The 18,518-nt window shown below is 58.4% G+C and overlaps 1 protein-coding gene across 1 annotated transcript; it reads right to left on the reverse strand.

The window, feature by feature from the left end:
• Positions 1-2,351: 2,351 nt before the first annotated feature.
• On the reverse strand, positions 2,352-18,401 carry FTCD (formimidoyltransferase cyclodeaminase). Its single transcript, XM_065876443.1, has 14 exons — positions 18,264-18,401; positions 17,436-17,619; positions 16,660-16,788; positions 15,805-15,893; positions 15,534-15,713; positions 14,361-14,498; positions 14,143-14,274; positions 8,639-8,700; positions 8,173-8,302; positions 7,915-8,076; positions 4,530-4,573; positions 4,189-4,327; positions 3,469-3,564; positions 2,352-2,438 (listed from the first exon to the last, which is right to left on the reverse strand). The coding sequence occupies exons 1-14, from the start codon at positions 18,315-18,317 to the stop codon at positions 2,352-2,354; spliced, it is 1,626 nt and encodes a 541-aa protein (XP_065732515.1). The 5' UTR covers positions 18,318-18,401.
• Positions 18,402-18,518: the final 117 nt, after the last annotated feature.

Consider the following 18,518-nt stretch of genomic DNA (forward strand, 5'->3'; position numbering starts at 1 on the left):
GCAAGTACGTTCATACTTTTTGTTCCTCCATGTGCACAGCCTGTCTGGAAGGAATTTGAGTGTGTGATGATTTTTTCAAATTATTTTTAACAGGAACTTCCTGGAGGCAGGAGGCTACAAACACAAATACGTGAATATATATTCTTCATTCTTCCTTCACTACGTAAGAGAGCAGATCAAATGCAGCCAAGGACGCCCCCTGGGAAGGAGCTGGAGGCTGGTGGATGTTTAGGGCCAGTCTAGCGCCCAATAGAAAAACAGGCTACACACATGAACAGACTGCAGAAAAGGAAATCCATCGTTAATGATATGAAAAGACAGTCAACCTCAGATATAACAAAAGACAATTAAACCATACTGACACCCATCTTCCACCTCTCAAGGCAAAACCCTCAAAGTTTGACAATACACTCAGTTAGGAAGTGTATCTGTCAGCTGCTGCTACATAACAACCAGCCATGACGTCTCATGGATGGGACAGTTGAAATTTATTTCATTCCTGAATAAGCCAGGGCAGCTCTGCTTAAGACTCCTGGGGCTGCCTCAGGTCCGACTCTCACCGAGGGGCTGTGGGTCAGTGGGGAGGCTCAGGCCGATGGCAGTGGCCACCTGGGGAAAGCTGTCCTCGGGTAGAGGTCAGGGGTTCCCAGGCAGGCAACAGGTGAGAAACAGGTGAGGCCCTTCTGGCCCAGTGGGCACCGTGCTCACACCCTCAGCCCCCATCCCAGCATCTGAGAGCTAGGGACACACTCCACCGTCAGTGGTAACTCCTCCGAGCTCTGCCACGGGGACAAGGGGAGATTGAGTGCAGTGGTACAGCCGCTCGGGAGGGCGACACCCCAGGACTCAGCGGTCCCCCCACCCCGAGAGCCTTGTGCAAGATGCACGCAAGGTGGAGAGACACAGCAGACGCCAAGGGCACACACGACCCCGTTTACCCAAATGTCAGCCCACGGGGAAAACTGAGCCTTTGCGTGGGGAGTGTGCCCTTGTGCCGGATGGCCTACGGGAAGCCAGAGTGCGGTCACCGTGGAGCAGGGCCGTTGGGGTCAGGGGTCAGGGTGAGAAGGGGTCTGTGACGGGAGAAGGCCGATCAGGACGTGCAGCTTCCTGAACGTATCTTCTATTTCACAATGAAATGGTGAAGGAAACACGGAGAAAGGACAAGTGAATGAAGTAAGCAGGAGTCTCTAAAATAAAAGCTGATGTGAAAGGGCTCCGGGCCATGGCCTCCAGGCTAGCGTGTTAACTAGAACAGAAGTCAGCATTTGATCTGCTCTCTTAACGCAGTCAAGCAAGAATGAAGAGTATATATGCACATGTGTTTGTGTTTGCATGAACACTGAATGGGCACAAAGAGGGAATTCAGTGATCTCCTGAAGAGGTTACGCAAAGGCTGCTGGGGACCAGGTGGTGGGGACTCTCTGCACAGCCCTGGTTTTTGAACTACGTGATGCGTTGCCTATTTTAAAAGAACAGGTTGGGGCCCTCCTGCAGCTCCTGGTGTCTCCTGGCCCTCCTCAAGTAACGCCGACGCTCGCACGCTTACAGCTCCAAGCCTCAAGGATGCTGCCCTACTGGGGCAACACGGCTGCCTGCCCGGGCCTCTCCCACGATCCCCGCAGGGCCCCACACACACCTCTCGCCCCCCAGCATCCCTCGTCCCTCCCTCGGGCATCATTGGCTCTGCAGCACCTGGACCAGGTCGGTTGCCCCCAGCCCAGGGGGCTCTCCACCGCACCCCCACCTCCCTCACTGCCCAGGCCCTGCAGGGACCCTCCTGGGACCCCCACCACTGGGCCTCAGCCCCTGAGCTTCCACTGAGGGAAGTCGGTGCCCAGTGCCCAGGACCCCCCTCCCAGAGCCCAGGTCCAACGCTTTGAGCTCTCCCGCCAGGACGTGGGACCCGGCCGCATGTCAGCAGCGCCGCCCCAGGAACTCCCGGCCCTCTGCCTGTCCTCACCTTGGCAGGTCCCCGCCCATCAGGCAGCGCGGCCTTCACCGCTCCATGTGACGGGCTCTTTCCCCCAGGACTCCAGGTGCTCTGGGACCCTGTGTCACCTTGGGCTGCACCTCCATTTCCCCCCACCTGCCTCCCCACACTGGCACCTCACGGGGTCCCCGTCCCAGCCGCTCGGCTCAGCCCTCCCCCAGCCCGCCCACTGATCCCCTGCATGCACCCCACAGGCGCCAGTGTGTCCTCACTTTACTGGAGGCCCCAGGTGACAGAAGGTGACACCACGAACCCAGACACACCTGCCCCTCACACCCTCCCCTCTCTGGGCCCCATGGGATGTGTCTGGAAGGGCCTCAAGGGGAAGCAGGGTCCAGTGAGGTCCCCCGCCCGGCCATCACTCCCGCCGGGCCTCCAGCTGGTCCAGCACCAGTGCCGCCTGGGTCTTGGCTTCCTGCAGGAGGCCGGAGATGCGCTGGCGGACCTGACAGACACAGGGGGCCCGTCACCACCCCAAGCCCGCCACCAACCCCGCTGGCCCCACCTCCCCGCCACCTCCCTGGGCTGTCCACTCTGGGTGACCCCAAGCCCCTGACCTAGGGGTCCCCAGCTCCTCGTGGGTCTCTTGGTGGTGATAGGAGGGGCCCCTCTGTCTTTCCTGAGATTTGGGGCCAGCCAGCCCCCACCCTCCCGGTCTCCCCACTTTAGCCATGACTGCCAAGGACAGGGCTGTGTCCTTGAGGCCTTAAGGGCCAGAGCTCAAGCGGCCTGTCCATTATCTCAATGCTTCCATGGTGGACAGGGCCTTCCCTGATGGCCAAGCCCAGCCCAGCTGGAGAGGCAGGTGGGGACAGGCTGACGCTCGAAAAGGCCGTGGCCCTCCCATTCCAAGCCGCGAAATCACTTTTTAAAGATCGTCACAAAATCACAGAGACACATGGGCAGTGGCCAGGGCTGGGAATGGGGGTGACTGTGGGGCATCCTTTGGAGTGATGAGAATGTCCCAGACCTTGACAGAGGTGGTGGTCTCGCAGCCCCGTAAGTGTGCTTCACGCCACTGAACTGTATCATCTCACACAGTGAGCTGCATGTTTTGTGAATTTTCCTCCAATAAACAGTAACAAGGAAATGATCACAAACGCTGAAGTGGGAGCACGGCTTAGGCTGCAGCCTGTTCTTTGAGACCCTGTGCTGTCAGCGCTACAGCCCAGCCCACCTGGGAGAGACCCCAGCCCTGGCCAGAGCCCCCCGAGAGGGGACTAGGGGGTGCCGGCATGCCCCCAGGCCACCTGCCTCCACAGAGGTGCTGAAAGGCGGCCCCGGCCGTCCCCGACGCCTGCGTTCTGCCGGCCAGGCCTCGTCCACCCGCAGGAGCTAGAGGAATTACTTATCTGATGGACACTTCCCTCCCTTGAGGACCTGCTGGCCAGGTGCCCTGGGCCCCAGGTCTGGGAGCCACGGCCCGAGGGCAGCCTCCAGTGCCCTCGGCAGGCCCGGCCCACACCCCTGCCCACCTGGTCCTTAAACGCGTCATCGGTGACATCCTTCAGGTTGATGAGCACATTGAAATACGCGCCAAACACACCCGTCTCCAGGGCCTTCACCGCCACCTACAACAGCCAAGGGGCAGGGCCCTCGTCGGTACCGGGGGGCAGCAGGGCCTTGCCCTGCCCATTCCTCAGCCCAGGGGCACGGCCTGGGGGCCTCACGCCTCATTCGTGAAGACGGCAAACTGACCAGCCCAAGGGTTCCCTCCAGGCGGCAGGGCCGGCCCTCTCCCCACAGAGAGAAGCAGCTCGGCCTGGCCCCCTCCAGAGGCGGATATAACAACCAGCCCAAGGAAACGAGGCTCCTCCCCTCAGGATGGGCTGCGGACACGCAGAGCCGGCCCTGACGTTCCTGGTCCCCGAGCCTCTGCGCACGGCATGGGCTGCGGACAGGGGTGCCTGTGCACATCTGCAAGCCCCTGGGTTTTCTGGAAGAGGGGCGGTGGGAAGGAGGGAAGGGACGGGGTCTGGGGGATGGTTAGGGGTGGCCTCTGGAGACACACTCGAGTTTCTGCTTCTCTCTGCCGCGCAACCTTGCACAAGAACTTAATGGGTGACGGAGCCGGCCCTGCGGGCTGAGACTGACCGAAACGCCCTGTGAGCGCTTGTGCCTGCCCGGCTTGGTGAAAAGCTGTGATGCCCAGTGCCCCCCGCATGTCGCCCCCGTAGCGGGGCTCCACAGCGTACCTGCAGGTCCGACCGGCAAGCCAGGTTCGCGCACAGGGCCAGCTCCTGCAGCGCCGGCCACAGCGAGGTCACCAACTCCGCCAGCGCCAGGGGCACAGCCACCGCCCGCCTCAGCCCCTCCTGCAGGGCAGCCGCGCGTCTGGAAGCAAGAGGGTCAGTGGTTAGAGCCCGGGGCGCCCAGACACTGCTGGACTCACCTGATGGCTCCACTCTGAGCAGACAGAACCAGGGTGGGGACCACAGGGAAACTGTTCTTCAATCACAACACACACCAGTGGGGGACTGACTGGTACCAGGGCCTCCTGAGGCGTCCGGATGTCTGCAGCCACCACTGCACTCACCTGTCCTTGTCCTCAGGTGTGTTCTTGGGCAGCTTCGTTGCTTTCTGCCGGAGCAAACACAGAAACACGCGGGTGACTGACTGTGATGAGGGGACACGGGAGCCTGGGGCAGGGAGGGGCTTCACGCAGGGCCCACACCACCCCCGAGGTCGGTTCCGTGGATTAGAGCCCTGGGCCCCTGACAGAGGAGGGCAGGTGACCCGGAGCAAGGCCCCGTGTGGTCAGCACTGGAGGCTGGAGAGGAGGGTGGAGGGGAGCGGGTTCTCCAGCCACAGGCCTCCCAGCCTCCAGGCAAGGCAACCACACAACCCCCGAAGTCCAGGTGTACCGGTTCAGGCCGTGTCCGCGCATCCCCGAGGGGCCACACAACCCAGGCCTCCCCTGAGGAGCCCTCAGCCCATGTGTCGCTCACCTCGCCGCTGCCGGGCAGGCCTCCCCCGTCCCGCACCCCGTGCTGTGAGCACCCGTCCAGCCCCGCTCGCTCACACCAGCACCCTAGGCCTGCCCGCGTGCCGGGTCCAAAGGCGTAGCCGGTGGGGAACGTGCCCTGCTGGTTTTGTAGGTTTCACCAAATCTCCGCCCAAAGCCGTTAACAGTCAGCTGGTCCATCAACGCTGCGTGAGCGTAAAGGATCCCTGGACCCGACCCGAACCGGATTCGATCAGCATCCTGACCCGACCAGAACCAGATTCTGTGACCATCCTGGACCCGACCTGAACCGGGTTCTGTCACCATCCTGACGTGCCCTAGTCTCCCTGGGCGCCCCTCCGGCCTCCTGTCTCCTGTGACACGTGTCTCTCTTCCGTGTGGACCCACAGCAGCTCCTCCCGAACACGGGAACCTGCTGACTCTGCCGCAGACCCAGGTCAGGGCGGGGGTGGGGGGGCAGGAGGGTCTCCACTGGGCAGAACTTTGCTTGTTTTAGTCGTCTGACTTTCACGTGGCCACGTCTGTGCCTGGCTGAGGGGGGCTGCCCACCCTCAGGGCTGCAGTTTGATTTATTCTCTGACTCACTGTGAGGTTTGTTTGCTGACTCCACCTAGAGATCGCTCATGTGTTCGGTGCAAGATAAGGATGTTTTCTTAGTTTTGTTCAAAAGTCTGTCTTCCTGCTGCTCACTGGGGACATAGACCAGTGCGGCATCTACCACACTCACACGTGTGTGTGTGTGATTGCCGGTCGGGTGTGTCTTCAGTCTAACCATTTATGTTAGGTTTTCTCTAAACCACACCTCTTTGCTGACTACTTTTCTTTTTCCTTCCTGCCTTTGGATCAGATTTTCATTTTCCTACTGCCCCCCCCAGTTGTTTTATATTTGTCTTATTTCTGATCTCTAGTGGTCAGAATGTTTAATATCTGTCTTTAATTACGTGTTATTACTCATATGCACGCTGATGCCTCTACTCAAGCCCCTCTCAGTGTCTGAAGTGTCTCAGACCACAGGTAGCTAGAGGTATCCTGAGAGAAGTTCAATAATTCTGGCCTGGGGAGGCCGTTTAAACTACGACACAACACCAAGGAAAGAGCAAAAGAAAGACTGAATATTCGACGACGTAAAAACACAAGGCTCTTAGGGTCAGAAACCAGCACAAGCAAAGTTGAAAGTCAAACAAGCTGAGACTCCCTGGCTTATGAAAAGGCCTAGGCAGCACCACGCAGAACAGAGAAGAAAAGGACACCTCACTTTCCTGAGAAGGAAATAAAACCGCTGCAGAAAGTATGAAAACGCTCCTCCCCCTGCCCCGCCCACGTGAGACGCTCGCACCTGGGCAGCACCAAGAGCCGCACGTGACCACCAGGTCCGGTGGCTGCGGCGTCGGGGCAGACGGCGGGAGGGCCACTCCAGGGCTCGATCCACACAACCTCTGCAAGGGCCACTGGGCAGCACCCTCCACGTGGGAAACACACCCGCCCTGGGGGGAAAGCCCGTCCCCGAGTCGCTCCTACAGCCCGTCCACCGAGTGCTCAGTGACGGAGGCCAGCTGTCCACACTGCCTGTCCCAGGTGCTGACTGGACCTGGCCAGAATCCCCAACAGGGCTGGTCCAAGGCCTCCACCCCAGGCGACCCCAGAACACCGGGCCACTGAGCCGGGGATGTCCCTGCTCCAGGAGGACGTAAGGTGAAATATGCAAGCTGCAACTGGACATCTGCCTGACGCCATTTGCGTAAGAAAGGAGGAGAAAGGGGAGACCCAGTTCTGCCCAAATGCACACAAACATCTCAGGGAGACGTACGCACTGGGGCTGCACCTGCTTGGGCAGGGGGACAACACACCAGCTGCCCTCTGCCCCTGTGAACTCTGAACCCCTGAAGCTTTCGCCCATTTTAAAAAGCAAATGAATGAAATTAAAACGTAAAAGAGCATAGGGGAAAGGTGATCAGTCTCTGTACCCCACCCCCGGGGACCCAGCTTCTGTCGCAGGGTCACCTCCTCCCGCAATGCGACATCCTAGACTGTCCCCGTGCGGATGCGGCACTCACGTCGGGGCGCCCAGCCCAGCAGCCCCCGAGGTCGCCTGGCCCAGGTCCTCCTGCCCCGTCCCCCACCCACCCCCGAGGCGGCTCTGGATGCCTGCTGTCTGTCGGGAGCTCATTCCTTCCCAGGCGTGTCTTCCTACCCCCGTGGGGTACGAGCGCCCTCATTGCCGCCTCTCTCGGGTCCTCTCTGCTGTATCTGCCCTCAGACACGCCTGGGGCTTCTTGACCTTGAATTCGGACCTCGACCTTCCTGCAAGTTCCCCATCCCCCGCCCGGTCTGATGGACGTCCCTCCTCCACTGCCCCCTGGATGGGCACTGCCTGGATGCAGCCGCCCACGTCCTGTGCTGCTGAAAGTGCCTGGCCCCCCGGGGGCCCTTTGTGTCTCATGGCTGAACATCTTCTCTGATCTCTGAGACCATGACCCACAGCGTTTCTTCTGTGAAGATTCCTGTTCCCGCCCTTCCCGGGATGGGAGCTCTTCCCTGGGGACTTTGTTTTCCTCCGGCATCTGCAGGTCTGCGTGTCACCCATCAGCGGGACTCAGGGACGTGGGCAGGGGGACGCTGAGCCTGGCTGACCCTCAGGACAGGTGCCCTTCTTGCCCCTCCCCCAGCCTGCAGAGACCCCGACCTGGAGTCACGCCTGCACCACACCCGCCGAGCTTGGCCCTGCACGAGCGGGGGTGGGGGGGGGGGAGGGGAGTGCCCAAGAAGGGCTAGACCACTGTCTCCTCCCTCCAGCCCCCAGGGTCTACAGACAACTGTGCTCGTGGCAGCCCCTCCCCCTCCCCCTGTGACCCTGACCCACTTTTCTCTCGTCCGGACCCCGTACTGTCCACCAACCCCACTCTCCCTTGGGGCTGCCTCTGCGGGGCTGGTGATGGAGGCCCGTCTGCACACTCACCAGGTAGGCCTCAAAGGCCCGGGCGTCGGCGTCCACCATCGCGGTCAGCTCAGTCAAGGCCGTGTGGAAGGGTGGGACCAGGCGCCGCACGGTCGCATCCAGGTGTTCGAACTGGCGCCGCCCGTAGGTCATGAGGCCGGCCATGGAGGCCAGCGCGGCACCCTGGGGAGAGTGCCCTGTGCGTGGGACCAGCCCCAGGCTGGGCGACACCCCCAAGCCCGGCCGTCCCCCCCGCATCCTGGCCCAGGCCCCACTCACCATGGCTGCACTGGCTGCGGCCACGGAACCGCCCCCTGGGGCTGCCGAGCGGGCGCCCACCTCACGGACAAAGGTGCGCAGGGGCTGGTCAACCAGGCTCTGTTCTGGGCTGACCTCGGGGACCAGGTACCTGCAGGGGTGGGGCTGGGAGTGAGGGTCTGCATCGTGCAGGGGCGGGGACAGGGTCCTGGGTCGTTGCAGCCAGGCCGTAAGGGTGGGGTTGGCCAGGCCGGGGGCCCCTCATTCGCACCAGTGTGTGGGGGGCAAGGATGTGGGTCCAATATGCAGAGTGGCTGCCCCGGGGAGGGGCTGTGACCAGCCAGGAGCTGCGTGAGGACAGAGTGGGACCTTGTCGGGACCCCACCGGGCCCCCCAGCAAGCTCCCAGCCCCACGCCTGGCGACAGAGCAGAGCTCTGGAGGACTGAGGGGGTCTCCACGCAGGGGCAGGGGGTGGGGGCTGCTCACTCGATGATCCGCTCCTTGGGGTTGAAGGGGGACAGGGAGTCCAGGCCCAGCCGGTTCACCACCTGGAAGAGGGGCCGGTGAGTGGAGTCCCCTTGACCGGTAGGTCCCACCCCTGCCGCCCGCGGGGCACCCCACCCTGGTGGGGAGCCTGCAGGGGCACAGCTGCCACACCCCATGCCCACCAGCAGCCCTGCCGGCTGAAGGCCTCGCCGAAAGCAGGTACCCTACCTGGGCTCCGGACACACCACCCACCCACCGTGCCGCTCCAGGGAGACCAAGGCCCGTGGTGACCCCATCCTGCCCCCACAAGAGCCTGTGCTGGAAAGGGACCAAGAAAACTGCCTCTTTGGACAGGATTCCAGCTCCTCGGGTGTCAGGGTCTCTCTGGTTCTTAAAGGCTGGGAGCTGCGTGGTCTGCCCAAATGTGAGACTTGATACGTGAGGAAAAGTGAATTTTACCCCAATTCAACGTTAAGTTGGAAATATCCCCATTTTGGAGTAGAATTCTTTCCACCAAAAACCACTCAGGACACTTTATAATGCTCGATGCCGTCACACAGTTCCAACCCCTCTGAGCCACACAGGTGATATGTTCCACACAAAACAGAAAATGACAAGTGCAGCTTGAGGGAAACGAAGCAGCAGGTCCCAGGGGATGGTCATGAGGTCTCCCTGAGGATGTGGAAATGGGGCAGAGAGCACCCGAGAGCTGGCGGTAGAGCCAGCAAGCAGCCCGCCTGCCGCAGAAAACCTCAGGGTGAGGAACAGAACTGTCAGAATGGAACTCAGCACCCGGCAAAGCTGGCAGAAAGTAAAGGAAACCATTCACAGCCAGAAGTGACCAGAAATGCCCAGAAAGACCTCCTCTCCCAGAAGCTGGGTCCACCCTGGAGACATCTGAGACCTCTCACGAGTAGGGGTGGTCTCGAGCCCACAAGAGCTGTGTCAGACGGGAGACCCTTGAAAGAGGACATCTCCAAGGATGAATCTGGGAAAAACCGCCCATCACAGGAAATATTGGGATACTTCCCAGTCGCGGCTTTCCGTTTGGTGAAGCACGAAAAAAAATCTTTCCTGGAAATTCTAACCTGACGGGGAGGTGGGCCACCGTTCACACAGAATTCTCTTCCTGTGTGGCGCCAAAGCTCCAAGCAAAAGGCTCGTCTAAAGTGGTCCAAACATCTAACAGAGGCAAATACAAAGTAAACCAGGTGACCAAGAATTACCACAGACGAAACTCTAAAGAACAGGCACTCACAATCAAAAATCACAAAGCACGTGAAGAAGCACCACCATTAGAACCAGCAGACACAACAGTTTGCAAAATCAGACCTTCAAAGACCGCAGACCTCAGCACTTTCAGATAAAAGATATAAAATAATATGTTTTAAAAGACATAGAGGGCTTCCCTGGTGGCGCAGTGGCTGAGAGTCCGCCTGCCGATGCAGGGGACACGGGCTCGTGCTCCGGTCCGGGAAGATCCCACATGCCGCGGAGCAGCTGGGCCCGTGAGCCATGGCCGCTGAGCCTGCGCGTCCGGAGCCTGTGCTCCGCAACGGGAGGGGCCACAACAGTGAGAGGTCCGTGTACCGCCAAAAAAAAAAAAAAAAAAAAAGACAGTAGAGAGAGTCAAACACATTAATAAGGAATAAATAAATGTGGGAGAGGTGAAAGCTTCTTAGAGAAAAAGGATGAAGTTAGAAAATTCTCCATGCTCCTAATACTTGCGGCTGGAATTTTAAGAGGAACAGGTCATTTACACATTCTTAAACTACCTCCCCAGGGAGTTCTTATTGACAACAAAAGGAAAACAGAAACACTGCAGTGATGACCCTGGGTCAGGGATACCAGCTCGACCAGAGGACCCAGGTAACGCCCTGAGGGGGGCACTCTGTCACTTCTGTGCTACTCCTGCCAGAAACGCACAAGCGCACCCAGCCCTGAGACAGGTCAGCCCGGCGCCCAGCGAGCCGCGCTTCACAAAGCCACCAGCTGGTGTTCCACAGTCCGTCACGGTCAAGGAAAGACGGGGAGCACTGGGGACCTGATCCAGATTAAAGGCCATAAAAGACAAGCCAGCCGAACCCACTGCTGCTCTGGGGCAGACCATGGACAGGGGGGCACTGATGCGATTTGATTCCGGTCTGCAGATTAGACGCCAGGCTGTACCGTGCTGGATTTCCCGGTTTTGATCATTGCACTGTGATTGTGTAAGAGAACGTCCTTGATCTTAAGAATTACACCCTGAATAAACAAGGGGTAAAGGGCACAGTGTCTTCAATCTACTTTAAAATGTTCCAGAAAAAAATATGATTATGCGTGGAATACAGAAATAGAGTGATACAGCAGATGGGGCAAAATGCAACAATAGGTGAACCTGGAGCGCATAAAAGAGCTCCTGGTACTGTGCTCGCACCTCTTCTGCGAGTAGGAAATTACATCAAGATAAAAAGTTACACAAAACTTTGTAACTGCTAGAAAGAGAATAGACCCAGCCATAAACTGCATCAGTGATTGCAAAATGAAGCCTGAGAAAACCACAGTGAATACGGGGGAAAGAAAGTACAAAAAAGGCAGAATATGTGGAAGAAAATGCTACCACAGTGTAACGGGTGTCGGTAAAGTGAAAGGACCAAAAACTGGATCAAAAATACAACGGAAGAAAATATTCCTGAAGCTAAACAAGAATGAACCTGTGAATCACAAGAAACCCTGTTCCAGAGAAAACAATGATGCAGAGCAATCCACAGCAAGACTCTTGTGGCAGAGTCGCTGACTCTCAAGGATAAAGATGGAATTCTTCAAGCGTCCAGGAGAAAGAACCGGCCCCCAGGTTAGGGTTAGCCTTAGACCTCCACACAGGGACATTCATTCCAAAGGTGGTAACAACGTGTTTGCAACGTTCTCAGGAAAAGACTTGTGACCTGAGTTTTTGGTTGTCCTACGGTCTTGCAAAAAGCATAATGTCACAGAAAGACATTCCCAAACCTGCCAGAACCCACAGAATAAAGCCCCTGTGAGCCTTTCTTTAAAAATCTGCTTGTCTGTGAAATCCAGCCAGACAGATGGGAAAGGACAGAGATGCATAGTGACCTCACTTGTGTATAGAACCAAGATTAAACATCTGTGGGTATTTAGTATGTGTGGATATGGTTACAGAAGGTCAATGTTATACGCTGACAATGTAAAAATAACAACAAAGCAATTTAAATCTGGAACAGAGATGACCATTCACACAAGCGCATTAACTTTTTTGTCTCTCTTCACCAGGAGTCAACAGACATTGTCTAATATTGATAAACAGCTAAAGGATTAAATACATTATTTAAACTTCAAAAGTTAAGCACCTAGAACTAATAAATGAATTCAGCAAGGTAGCAGGATGCAAAGTCAACACACAAAGGTCAGTGCATTTCTAAACACTAACAGTGAACAACCCGAAAAAGAAATTACAAAAACAACTCCGTTTTCAATAGCATAAAATACTTAGGAATTAATTAACTTAACCAAGGAGGTGAAAGACTACAATGAAAACTACAAAACATGATGAAAGAAGGCAAAGACAAATGAAGGGGAACACAGCCCACGTCCAGGGCTGGAAAGACAGTGCTGTAAGACAGCACCACCACCCAAAGTGGCCTGCGGAGTCAGCGCGAGCCCCGTCACAGTCCTGACAACGTCTTTTGCAGAAATAGGAAACCCCATCCCGGACACTGGTGCCAGCTGCACAGCTTTATACACATACACCAGTGGCCAGCGCACTTAAAAATGGTTAAAAGACGACAAATTTTATGTCATGTCTATTTTACCATAATTTAAACAACTGAAAAAATATTTAAGCACCAAAATAACCAGCTCCCTAAAAAATAGCACAAGTCTAAAAACTCAGGAAATAGAGAAGGAAGAAAGACAGCAGTAAATGCTGTGTAGTTACTTTCTCATTCATTTCCTGTGTCTCATGTTATGGGAATGTAGATTCTTTTCTTAAAGTGTATATTATGCTTTCAGATGATTATTTCTTCAAAGCTACACCGCTGAGTATACGCTCTGTTGGCTTCCGCCACCCAGCAAAAGGCAGACCTCCCTCTACCGCACTTCACAGATAGTACGTTTCTGACAAATTGAAGGTTTGTGGCAACCCTGCTTCAAGCAAGTCTACTGGCACCATTTTTCCAACAGCATCTGCTCACTTTGTGTCTCTGTGTCACATTTTGGTAATTCTTGCAGTATTTCAAATCCTCCGCCGACACAAAGATCACTACTCTCTGTAAGCTCAGATGACGGTTCGCACTTTTTGGCAATAAAGTACTTTTAAAGTAAGTATGTACACAGCTTTTTTAGACATAATAGTATTGCAAACTTAATAGACTACAGTCTAGTGTAAACATAACTTTTATACACACTAGGAAACCAAAAAAATCGTGTGAGTTGCTTTATTACGATATTCGCTTTCTTGCAGGGGCCTAGAACCAAAGCTATGCTATCTCCAAGGTGCCTGTGCTGATAAAAATTAAGTCAAACTGATACATTTGGATAAAGTTTTTTAATTAATAAATCAAAAAATAGAGATAAATATATTGTTATAAGGTAATTACCAGAATCCCTAAAAATAGACTAACTCCTCCATACAGCCCAAAGGAAACCATACTCTCATGCCTAAAACTAGGACAACAGTAAGTCCAGACATACCTGCTAAATTAGTAGATACAAAAGGATAAACTCAACTACCAAAAGACAAAAGCTTTCAGAGAGGGCTTCCCTGGTGGCACAGTGGTTAAGAATCCACCTGCCGATGCAGGGGACACGGATTCGAGCCCTGGTCCGGAAGGATCGCACATGCCACAGAGCAACTAAGCCCGTGAGCCACAACTACTGAAGCCCGTGCGCCTAGAGCCCGTGCTCCGCAACAAGAGAAGCCACCGCAATGAGAAGTCCGCGCACCGCAACGAAGAACAGCTCCCGCTCGCCGCAACTAGAGAAAGCCGGCGCCCAGCAACGAAGACCCAACGCGGCCAAAAATAAATAAATAAAACTTTCAGAGAAATCCAATCACGTGTTCATTATAAGAAACGCCCTCAAGACAAAATGACTCCGAGGCCAGAGCAACAGGACTGAGAAGGACGGCCACACCCAGAGCAGGCGGTAGGACCTGGGACCAAAGGAACAACTTTGTGAATAACCCACGGACACTAGATTCACACACCCAAATCCCAACAGGCAGGGAGCGGACGAGGGGCAGGTCCTTCCATCCGCGGGACGCGGCTCCAGGACAGGCACCGGGCCCCGTCCTCTCCGCTGAAGTTTCACAAGACTGAACACATTTTAGGTCACAGAGAAAACCTCAACAGTGTCCCCCAAGTGAAAACAGTGTGATCTCAACTTCCAGGCACAGACAAGAAAACAAAGAAGGAGGAGGCCTGGCCCCGCAGACAGGGCCCCAGGCCCGGGGTGCAGGCGTCCGGAGCCCCCGACCTGCTCCCTGACTCACCCCCAGCCCCACCCACCAGCCGGAGCCGCTGCCCCTCCTCCAGGACGAAGAGGTTCTCCTTCTCGCAGTAGAAGGCGGCCACGTCCAGCAGGGCCTTCAGAGGCACCAGGCCCACCAGCTGCGAGCCCACCACTGGGAGGCTCAGCTCCTGCAGAGGTCAGAGGTCGGAGGTTGGGGAGTCAGCGCCCAGGGGGCTGGGCTTGAGAGACAGGGGAAGGGACCCACCCTGCTCACCTGGGCTTCTCTGCAGGTCTCCTCGTAGACCGTGTGCAGCCCTGTGACCTCAAAGTCCAGGAGGTTCATAGACACCTGAGCCAGGTTCTTCTCATCCAGGTACCAGCCGATGCCTTGCACCTTTCTCAGGCGTCCTGGCTGTCAAGGAGAAGGCTTGCCCAGCCCGGCCCCGCCCAGCCTCTCCTGCGCCCCGCACTGAGAGCCCCTTCCCCCTGCATCCCCCAGCCAGCCGGAGGGCTCCCTTCCACGCCAGACACCTGGACGAGGGGGGCCGTGGCCTGAAGACTGTGCGGTGCAGCCGGGCAGCCGGCTTCAGGCAGGTCTGTTCCTCACTCGCCCATTCTCATCTGAGCCGGGAAAGGGCCTGCCCACCACGGGAAACCAAGGCCCCGAAGGGTCGGTGCCGCGGGGCCTGCCCTGCACAAGCCACAGGCTCAGACCAGGCCGGGCGGCCTGGGCATCCCGCCCACGTCCCTGTCCTGGGGGCGGGTCCCTACCTCCCACCCCTTCCACCCCTTGCCCCAGAGGCCAGCTCCTGGCCCTCACTGCCTGGGGCGACTCAGTCTACCGTTCGGGCTTAGCAGACCCTTCACGTCAGCAGAGCACAGAGAAGGATTCGGGAGTTGCCGTGTTTGTCTATTGTGTTTGCAGACAACTGAGCGTTCGGCACGGAAGCTGGGCTCCCAGGGCCTCAGCTGCCTGGAAGGCCCAGGGCTCTGGGAGTGGGGCCTGACAGGTGGGCAGGGCCTCCTTCACCGGGTGTCTCTGTGTCTGTGTCCAGCTCGAACGTTCTGCAGGAGCGATACTCACACTAGGTGACAGCTATGATGGCAGACTGGGTGGATCAGGGCACCTGGGGGTACCTGGAAGTACCTGAGGCATCTGGGGGTACATGGGGGCACCTAGGGGTACCTGGGGCGCAGAAGCGGCTGTTTTCCTATCAGTGTGTAAATGATGCAGTATTTTAACCACAGCTGCAGCCCTGCAACTTCCGTGGAAAATGTCCTTAAAGACCTGCTCCCCAGCTTCAAACCCTGGAACCCCGACCCTGCCGGTCCCACGTGGCGTGGACCCCGAGGCAGGCTGGTCAGCAGCCCCACGCACGGGGCAGGGCCTGGGCCCTCTCCGGCGGTGGCACGGGTGCCCTCACGGCGACCCCGCGCGCGCCCTCACCTGGCCCGCCCCGCGGCCCTGCTCCCGGAGGTCAAGGGCGATGCGGTGCGCTTGCTCCCTGGTGCTGAGCAGGTTGACGTTGAACGCGATGAGGAACTTCCGCGCCCCCGTGACAGTGGCCCCCCAGCTGGGGACGAAGGAGCTGGGGCCGAAGTCGGGCGCCCACTCAGCCTGCTTGAGCTGTGGGGAGACCAGTGGGTGAGGGAAGGGGGAGGAGGGCCCACCCTGCGGGGTCCGCCCCCAGACCGCCCACTGGGAGGGGACACCGCACCTTCTCAGGCAGGGCCTCGTATTCCCCGGCCCGGATGGCCGGCAGAGAGCGGCGGCTGGCCGTCCGTGCTGCCTCGCCGTAGAGGTACACTGCAAGGGGCCTGGCCGGTCAGGCCCTGGGCCGGCGGGCGCTGCAGGACCCCCATTCCCGCAGCTCCGTCTTGCTGGCAGCGCCCCCATCTCTGAGTCCCGTCAGATGGGTGTGGGTGGTCGCTGATGGGCACTCTGTATGGGCCAGGACCCCTCCTCTGCCCACCCTTGCTGCCCCTGCACAGATGCCCCAGAAAAAGCCATTGCCCACCCACAACAGGGTCTGGAAGGATATTCGTGTTTCTCTCCAAAGTGCATTTTCATTGAACGAGCAACACGCCCTCAAATTAAGGAACGAGGAGGAGAGAAAACAAAACTCACCACCAGCTCTGACACCTGCACAGGGCAGGTGACACCCGTCCATCAGCCACATTGCAGGGGGCTGGACCTATGCCCGGGCTCACAGGTCCGCCTGCTGCCCTGTGCTGGGCTTTTCCTTGATTTGGTTAATTCCCCAAAGAGACTGTTTAGGGCTCCCCATCCATCCTGCTCAAGTCCTTTACAGAGCGGCTACTCGGTCCCTGCCTCCCTGACAGCTGGGACCCTGTCCTTGTGGTTTGTCCCATTGCAGGAGAAGCGGGACATATTCCTGCCTGTCAAAAACCTGCATGGTAGGGTTTTTGGGTTTTTTTCTTAAACTGCATTTTTAAGGATGCAAGAGCAGAGAGCCTCAAGGGATGGTTGAGGCTGCTGGGAAGTGAAGTGAAGTGAGGAGGGGCCGGCTGGGGGAGCCCCTGGGGTAGGCCGCCCTTCCCCAGGCACGCACCTGGCACACAGAGCTCCTCTGCCAGCCGCTGGCCAAAGGCCTGAGCACAGAGCACGCATTCGTCCATGGTGACGCCCCTCACTGGGATGAAGGGGCACACGTCCAGGGCGCCCATCCGAGGGTGCTCCCCTGCACAGAGATGGGGGCTGAGGAAGCTGGGGCCCAGGTGTGGAGCTCGGGGCAGACCCTGCCCTCCAGCCCGCTGCACACGCACACCCGCACTGACCACAGGGCCCCGGGAGAAGCAGCCCCCGATTTCTGCGGCATCTCAGGGGTAAACCCCTCCCTCTCCTAAGAGCCGAGAGGATAACTCCGAGCCCTCAGGGAGGGGCGCCGTCACCCGGCTGCCTTACAGAGGGTCCTTCTCAGAACCCGAGTCCCACTGCGGGTCAGATGGCGGCCCCCGCGGCCCCCTCCCCCCAGGCGGTTCCTCTGAGATAAGCCTCCATCTCTCTTCACCAGTTGGGATCTCTTGTGAATTCCCTCCCCCTCTGTGGGCGTCCAGAGAACCTGCCCTTTTGACCAGCTCCCCGTGTGTCCACCGACCTTTGACCCTGCCTCCCAAAGAACGTGTTTGGTTTGTGGGCTGTTGACAGATCGGGCTGTGTCCCCCACCCCCGCCCAGGGCCTGCACAGAGTGCGATCACCTCTCTGCCAGCCACTCCAGGGCCCCCTGAAATGTGGACGGGGTCCAAGGAGCCTCCAGCCAGCACGATGGCCCCATGCCCTTGGCGAGTCCTGCAGGCGAGGCCGGCCGCGCGCACTCGGGCCCTCACCTCTGTGCCTGCCCATGTCGATGAGCTGGTGGGCGACCCGGGCGGCGTTGAGGGCCCCCTCCACCACGTCCTCGGGGCTCCCCACGAAGGTGTAGACGGTGCGGTTGGTGGAGGGGCCAGCGTCCACGTCCAGCAGCACGCAGCCTGGGGTCTGCACCACCGCTCGGGAGATGGCGTCGATCACCTGGGGACAAAGCCAGGCCTGCGCCTCGGTCTCCCCACGCGGAAGAGGGGACGGGAGCAGCAGGGGCCGTGCCCGCCCTGCCCCCATTCAGACACGACGCGGGGCGAGGACCTGGGCATATGGGGGCCAGCGCCCGGGCAGCACCCTCCGGGAGAAACCGAGGCAGGAAGCAGAACCCGGGCACAGGGGCTCTCAGGGCCCCGAGGAGGTGACCCACAGGCCAAGGTCACAGAGGGGCAGGGCCCCAGCCCACAGGCCACCTGTATCTGGGGTGGGGGAGTATGAAGGGCCCGGAAGCTTCTGAGGCAGCAGGAAGGCCTGCCCAGCTCTCTGTGCCTCAGTTTCCTGCAGGTCACGTGGGGATGAGAGCGCCACCCACCTCAGAAGGTGGGAAAGGGAGATGGGGTACCCCCCGGGGACCCTGAAATGGCCCTGGGGGTCAGGCTTCAGGGGCCCTGTTTTCACACAAGAGGCCAAGTGACCCGCCCGGACCCCAGGCCCAGACCTGGGCCAGGACGTGGCTGCCTGCCTGCTGCCACCTTCCTCACCCTTTCCAGAGAAGACAATCCCCAAACCGCGCACTGAGCCGCAGTCTCCTTGCCCTGAGCCCCCTACACCGCCCCTGCCGCCCCCAGGTGCCTCACCTCCTGGCTCTTCCCCTCTGAGAAGTTGGGGACACATTCCACCAGCTGGGACATGGTCCAGGCCCTGCTGTAGACGCTCCTCTCGCCAGCAGAGGTGGGAAGGAGGCCAGCAGGGCCTTTATGCCCTCAGGCGGCGCCCCACCCCAGGGCCAGGCTTCTTATTAACCGAGTAGATGGGGGAGGGGCAGAGCCAGGACCCCGAGAGGCTGCCAGTGGAGGGCGAGGACTGAGGCCTCCACCCACGTGGGCGTGGGC

This window comes from Phocoena phocoena, chromosome 4, assembly GCF_963924675.1.
Source record: "Phocoena phocoena chromosome 4, mPhoPho1.1, whole genome shotgun sequence".
Lineage (NCBI taxonomy): Eukaryota > Metazoa > Chordata > Mammalia > Artiodactyla > Phocoenidae > Phocoena > Phocoena phocoena.